The 7,716-nt window shown below is 39.4% G+C and overlaps 1 protein-coding gene across 1 annotated transcript in view; it reads right to left on the bottom strand.

Annotated features, from left to right (window-relative positions):
- Positions 1–219: 219 nt before the first annotated feature.
- Positions 220–7,716, bottom strand: part of CEBPB (CCAAT/enhancer binding protein (C/EBP), beta) — a gene marked incomplete at its 5' end in the record, with an annotated part of 8,004 nt that continues 507 nt past the window's right edge. The window contains one exon of the mRNA XM_009893487.1: positions 220–262. Within this exon, the coding sequence (XP_009891789.1) occupies positions 220–262 (43 nt within the window). The remainder of the gene's footprint in view (positions 263–7,716) is intronic.

Genomic DNA, 7,716 nt, shown 5'->3' with positions numbered 1-7,716 from the left:
ATCAGTTGTCTTTGAGCCCATAGAAGTCCACGGTTCTTGGCAGCAGCTCTTGCTGATGTGGAGCGGGTTATTGCTTAAGAATCCTTTGATCAGTAGCCAGGTGCTAACACCATGCTCTGAAACAGTGGCTTTCCAGACCTGGCCAGCATACAAACTGGACGGGCTCCTTCAGTACAGTAGGAGGAAATCAGGATTCCTTTTGGCCTGTTTGATTGTATCTCATTCACCATCCTTCTGGACATACAGATTTTCTATCGTGTTTTCTTTCCCAGGATTTCTGCTGGTGCCACAGCTGCATCACAGCAGTAATCCAGAGGCCAGGCAGCTGCAGCTGAGGGTCTGGAAGGATGTGTTCAGCAGAGCACTTGGCACATCTGAAAATTTAAAGCTTGTGTTCAGCATTGTTTTGCTTCTGCTCAGGTAGAACATACACTCAAGTACTTTGTTGAATTGGACCCAACGATAGCTGTTGGAGCATTGGCAGTATCCCACTTGTCAGGTGTTTCGTTGTGGTTTTTTTTTTTCCCTGGGAAATGCAAAAATGCTGAAGCCACCATCATCTCCGTTTGTACAAGAAGAGACAGATGAATCAGCCTGTGTGCATTGGTAGTCTCTTTAATTTGAAAACACATGAAATGAAAGTGCTCAAAATTTGCTAGGGCACATTCTGTAAAACTGAGCAAGGCACAAAAATTTTCCCAGACACACAGTGATCTCAGATCCATGTATATACAGATGCATGTAAATAGATCCATGTAAATACAGATCTATGCATTTATCATTACTCATGCAAGTAATAATAGTTCCGCTGAAATCACTACAGCTACATGTATAAAATGAAGCACATAAGTAAGATCAGGATCTAAGTATAATAGGCAAATATACCTGCAGCTATGTCAATTGCACTTATAACTAGAGATGCACGTATGTGCATACAGCTGGTATTACATTTAGGGGCTAACTGATAATCTAAAGTTATATGATAAACTGCTGAAAGAGCGAGGACCAGAAACTGGGGTTTTTTTGTTTCAAAGCTCAGTATTTATCCCTTGCATCTTAATTTCTGTCAATGTTCTGCACTCATTAACTCTGCAGCTATGTAATTTGCTTTGAAAGTGGTTAAGGATGCTGTGCACCCAATAGCTAAAGTCACAAATAAAGGCCTTCAGCCTTCTCTTCTGCTCCTTCAGATTTGGGGACCCAACCCAACAATCAGCACTATCCTTAACTTTAAGCACAAAAGTATTTTCTGCCACCATGAGTGGTCATCAATAACTCAGCAGCAAGAAAGCAGTGCTGCTCGGAAGTTATCTTTCTTCACAGAGCTGGCACAAAAGCTGGTTTGTGTGCTGAAGTTAAGCATAAGTGGCTGTGGTCCAGCTTGCATTCCTTTAAGCAACCGAAGTCCTTGATAATTACTCCTTTTTTTGTAATTCTACTCACCTTGTTGTGCCAAGTTATCCCACAGATTTTATTCTGCTCCTTCCACATTTAAATGTTAGACACACTGAAGTATCTTAATAAATTACATTCTAGGTTCATTTTCTGGCCTTTGGTATTTCAAATAACAACAGAGACAGAATCTCTATTTCACTGTTTCAAATAAGACACCTAAGCTCAGAGAATTGTGGCAAATCACTGTCAGAAACATCCACCTGACATCAAACCGAGTTATTGTCTGGATGGCAGAGGCTGGGGAAATTAGCAAAACAATGTTTCTGCTAGGGAACCACTGCTGCTCTCCTTCTGCTTCTCAAACCGGCTCCGGGCACTTTCTCTGGTTCTTGTGATTCCCTTCCTGAATTACTTCAGCCAAGTAATTGTTTCATCATGTTGCACAGAAATGTTTTCCCATCGTGTCACCATGACATTCATTTCTAAAACCAAAGCTCCTCCGCTCGCTTATAGAAAATATATCACAAAACTTTTATGGTCCCAGATCCCAGGTGGGCTAACGGAGGAGAAGAATACAGCAGATGAGGTGTTAGAGGGATTTTTGCGTTGTGTGAAGGAGACTGTGATTCCTGTTACTGTAATTTCTAGACAACATCGAAGAGCTGCTTACCACGGGCTTAATGAACTGCTGTTGCAATATACTAGCAAACCCAAGGTATTTATAGAAAACAAACAAGCCATTGCACTTTGTTTGTATGGGGATAGGGACCATAGCGTCTTGCAGCCTCTATCAAAAATTCAGTTTTTTACTCTGACTGGCATGACGTACAGAGATGTCTGCATTCGAGCCTAGCACAACCAGGTCTGCTGACTGACATTTCTATACTCTGAATTCTTAGAGGATTTATTCTGCAAATTGTATGAAATTATGAGACCTAACTAAAACCCCCAATTTAAATACCCTGAACTCTGAGAAAGTGCCTTGACAGCTATATAATGGGTGATTCAGGAATCCCAGAGGCAAGAGCAGATAGGACAGGACAAGGAGAAAACTGGATATAGATCAAAGTCTTCCTTAGCTTTTAATTAGTGAGAAAATATTATTGGAATTTGTTATTATTTATTGTATGAATAATTTTGATAGTAAATATATAAATTAATGAAAAAATTTAACATAAATGATGATTAAATTTGGTGCTGCTCTGTGAAATTGTGACAACCCCTCGGAAGGTTTGGAACTAAATGTGTCCCTATTGTAAGTGCAAATTAATTAGCTTCAGCAGCTATTAACCCATTTATCCTCATTTTGAATTCCAGCCCTATTGTTTTTCACATCCAGGCAAATCTAACCACCAACATTTCTAGGAGGGAAGGAAAACCTTTTATTCAAAGAAAACATGGGAACAATTTAGCAGGTGGGGAAATAATCGTGAAAGGCATTTTGGTTTCCAATAGAGTCTCCAATAGATCAAACTGAGAAATCAGAATTATGGCTATGCTGAACTTGAGGGCTCTGCCTGGCTGTGGCTCCGAGGACTGGTGTGCTGGCATCAAACCCCAGGGGTGGTGCCCCAGGCAGCCGCGCTGCTGCTTCCAGGATCATCTCAAAGAGAAACTCTCTTGAAATTTCACGAAGTTTTGCATCAGACTAGCACCACACCATAAATTTCACATGATCCTGATGTCAACCCAAGGCTGTATCTAATCTTTTTAGGTGTTTACGTACTCACCATAGATTGTGCTGCTCATCTGCCCAGGCTGGCGCAAAACAGCCTCAGTTCACGTGAAAGAGTCAGGAACCTCAGAAAACCTCAGGATATTATCCAAGTGTAGAGTTTCCACTAAGGTTTAGCTTTATGTTGCAAAGATTAGACTCTCAAGACTGTTTTGGGTCCCACCAAACAGTTAAACAGAACTTCATTCTTTTAATGATTTCACTTATCTGTTCAGTGAGTGTCTCTCAGCAGAAAACTAATTCCCTTGCATATTTCATGTACAGTTTTGGCCACATGGTTTTATTTTTACTTTATTGATTGATTAAAAAACATATTCAGAATTTGAACTGAATTATTTCCTTGGGAGTAGTTAACTACGTTCCTAGTTTTGTTTGGATTTCCTGATTAATGTTTTAGGACCCTTTTGACATACATGCGTAAGTTTACGTTTTTCTTCACACTTCACATTAGTGTGTAAGGTTTGCCCCAAAATTCTGACTGTTAAGCATTTAAACTCAAAAAAGGCTAACACTCAGGAGAGTAGTAATAAAAATATTTTTGCATTAGCAATTGGTAGCAAAGAGTTAGAAACAAATTCATCATTACCCCCCATCCACCGTATAATCATCTATATCCAGTACAAACTGAATGCAGAACCCTGCCGTTCCAGTTTGGTGGTGCTTTAGACTCGCTTTGTGTCAATATGAATGACAGGAAAATGCAAGACAATGCTTATTGTATCTTAAGCTATATCACTATAAATAACAAAAGAAGATATGTAATTTGGCCTCATATACATTTTTTCTCTTTATTAAAGCATACTGAGTTGCGTTGACTTTTATTCTTGTCACAGCTAATGAAACATTGCTTGAAAACTAGCTAGTATGAAAGTAACTTCATATTTTTATACACATCCACATCAACGACAGCTGTTCTAGCAATGAAATTGTAAAGATAAACATTGCACACAAAGCTTTTTTCAGGTTGTAGTTTCAATATCTGAAGGCTATTGCAGAATTTCAATGAGGAAAAGACCATACTGTTATCAAATATGATCAAGTCTCCCGCCCAATAACCCTTTGGTGCATGTGTGCAATTTGGGTGATTTTATTTGAGAGAGGAGAAACAATTAGTATAGAAACAAGTGGAAATTTTCCTGCATCTTCCAAGAGTCAGTAACGGAAGGCAGTGGGAAAAGAGTGAAAGCAACACCACAGTGTCAGAGCTACACAGGGCTATACATGCTTTGGGCAGATAAGCAGAGAGTAACAATTTCTATTAATAGATAGAAGAACTGCTAACAAAATTATAATTGTGTTTTTAAATATTTTGTTTTAAAATTATAATTTTATGATTCCTTTGGCAGAACATAAGCACAACAGAATTCAAACACCTAACAAATGATAAAACAGTGCTAGACACTTTGGAAGTGGGATGTCAGTGCTAGGGATTTGATCTTACTTATTTCTACATAGGAAGAAACTGTTATTTTAGTAGTAACAAGAAAGACCTCTATGAATCGGTCAATGTAATAAATAATTTGAAAGGGAAAAAAAAAAAACAATCCAACCCAAATGAAATACTGTTTATAAACTTGCATAAAATTCAAAACAGACTACTGGAGTGAGAGCTTTAACTTCTCTGCGTGGTCTGCCTGCATGTAGACTGCAAAGTCTTACCACAAGCTGTACTGAGTCGCTTTAGGAAAAGAAGCTCAAGAGACCCTGTGAGAAGACAACTGAGCTGTACCAAGTACTGCTTTCAGTCAACAGAATCTTATTTGTAATGGGAAACGGTATCAATATTTGGAGCTAAGCCATTGTTTGAACAGGGATTTTCCAGTTCTCCCCTTGTGATTAGAAAAGGTATTTGGAATCTTGTGTCTACTTTAGTGCTTGGAGTCTTCTCAGATTAATTTCCAAACTATTTTTTTTCACACTATCTTTTTCTAGGAAGTGTTTTAATTACAGGGGCTTTTTCATATAGTTGTTTATAAAGCAGGGTATTTCATGACCTCAATGCATTAATAGCTCTACAGAGCTCCTAAAATGTAAGTTATGTGGGTAATACAAGGTTAAGAATGAAGGTTTTGGGAATTCTCTTTCCGACTCTTTCACGGATTCCTTCTGTGACTAGTGTAAAATCGGGGCATTTATGTAGTCAGTTTTCCTGTCTGTAACTGCATCTTTCTGACAAAAACTCGTTGCTGCACAAGTTTCCTCCTGAACGAGAACTCTGTAATCCTAATTAAGAGAGACACTGGAATACAGGAGTAATTTAAACATCATTCTTTAAATTGGAGCGACACTGCCTTGGCTCTTCTGAATTGTGGCAGGCAAAGTTTAAGGACGGGGATTAGCTCATTCGTGCCTGATAGAGCTCTATCTCCAAAACTGAACTATTATTTAAACAAATATAAATACCTTTAGTACATCTTATCTTTCAATCTACCCTGCCTTCCAGCCCCCACAAACTGAACTTTTGTTGGAAGCTTTGTCAGAAAGAAAGAAAGAAAGAAAGAAAAGAAAGAAGGAAAGAAGGAAAGAAAGAAAGAAAAAGAAATGTATCTGAGGACATCTTCAGTCCTCCAGCAATTCCACCCTCAGCAGCACTCAGATCTGACTGGGAACACTGCTTGTAAGTTTGGGTAACATTACATGGCCTACAGCACAACAAGAAAATAGGATCTAACGATGTGGATAAGTTTCGTAACTAGAAGAATAGTAGAATAAACAGCCACAGGAGGCTGGAGTAATCATCGTCACGAGGGACAGTCAAGACAAGATCTAACGTCTATCTTGCCTGCAAGAACTTGAGTCATGCTGGTGCAGGAGCTAGCTCACCCAAGAAAATCTATTCTTAGGGTCTCATAAAAACAACTTAACTGCACTGTACAAATTAAAAAGCAAACGAGGGAAATCTGTATCAGGACTAACACTGCTGCTTACTACTGCAGAGCTCCGAGCAGGAGCTATGGAGGCATTAGGGGAAGAGGAAGCGTGTCACAAATTTCAGTAAGAGCTCTGGGAGATTCACCCGCAGGAGGCTGTGATCGCAAGTCTCAAAAAAAGCAGAACAGTTCTTTCAGGAGAAAACATGCTTTACTTAAAGAAACACTAGAAATAAGCAACAAACTGAAGATTTGTCTTTCTGCAATCCACTGCTGTTTGTATTGGAATGTATAGCAGCAAATTCAAGTCCATTGTCTTTATACAGAAAACCTCTTCTGTTTTCAACTGTCCAATAGAGCAAAGACAATTAAGGAGTTTCTTTTCTGGGGCACAGGGAATCTGGATCTAAAAACTTAATGCTTAAATTTGGCCTAACAGGAAAATGGAAAATGCTGAGTAAGACCCGATCATCTGTCCAACTCCCTCCACGTAACCAGCTTGAGACTGTTAACTTCTTACAGACCTCGATACAGCAGCGTACAGCGGGTCGATAACACAACCTGGGGGCCCTGGCAAGGCTGGCTTGTTCCATTGGCAGTCAGAGCCTTAGTTCTCTCTAAACTAAAGCTATGGCCAGCTACAAACTTCCTCCTACTCTGCCACCCCCCCACTTATCTGTCGCTTGCCCCCAGCAAATGCGCATGCACACGGAAACAAACACCTCTCATCAGAAGAACTCCATCTACAGTTTTTAGAAAAATGTCTCAAGAGAAAAGATAAGTAAGTTGTTCATATGCCTCTCACCTGGCCGGGTTTCATGAGAGCTTCCTGAGCAAGACCGAAATTACGCACATCCAACAGAAATGCTACTTTCTCATGTTTATTCCTGTAAACTACAAACATAAGAAATGCTGAATCATAAGTTAGAGAATAGAAACTCTGTAAAGAAAAAAAAAAAAAAAATCACCCCAGCCAAAACCTCGCTTCAAGCTTCCTCTCCCTTACTTTTTCTTCCTCCCTCCCAGTTCAGACTTGGTATTACTTTGCCAAAGATTGGTCATGGTTTGGATAGCACATCTCGCTGTACACGTTCAGAACAGCAAGAAGTGCAAAAAAAACCCCAACACAAACACCTCCTCCCCAAACAACACCCAAGCGGCAGCAAAAGCAAGTGATTAGAGGAAATAAAATGAGGCAATAAGAACCGGCTAAAGCTTCCAGCTCTGCTCTTTGCTGGGTGTCTCTTGGGGTTTTTGTTTTTTGGGTTTGGGATATTTTTCCCTTTCTCTGAGTCACAGAGAAAGCCACAGGACCAACAAAAATCCTAATGCCTGATCACAGCGTTGAGCCAGATTCAGCTAGAATTTTAACCCTGCTTTTAGTCTAGCTTTAAACGTGCCTTCGAAATAAAACAAGCTACTTTTTTTAACCTAGTCATAAAGTTTATTAAAATTGTTCATTAATGCTTCAAATGTAGCAAGAATGCATAGATCCCAAAATATACATATGTATTTTCTTATAGAAATAGATTATTCTTTATAATAAAAAAAACTGTAGGAACATCTTTAACAGATTACTCAATTCATGACTGACAGTTACACGAGATTGCATCATGTACACAGCATTCCCAGCCATGCTTAAAGGATTGCATCACTTTGCCCTTGCTCTCCTCTCGCTCTTTTAAATAACCCCAGCGCCCAGCAGCCTGCAGAGCC

This window comes from Charadrius vociferus, unplaced genomic scaffold (genome assembly GCF_000708025.1).
Source record: "Charadrius vociferus isolate BGI_N301 unplaced genomic scaffold, ASM70802v2 scaffold259, whole genome shotgun sequence".
Taxonomy (NCBI): Eukaryota; Metazoa; Chordata; class Aves; order Charadriiformes; family Charadriidae; genus Charadrius; species Charadrius vociferus.
This window is presented reverse-complemented; position numbering and strand designations above follow the sequence as displayed.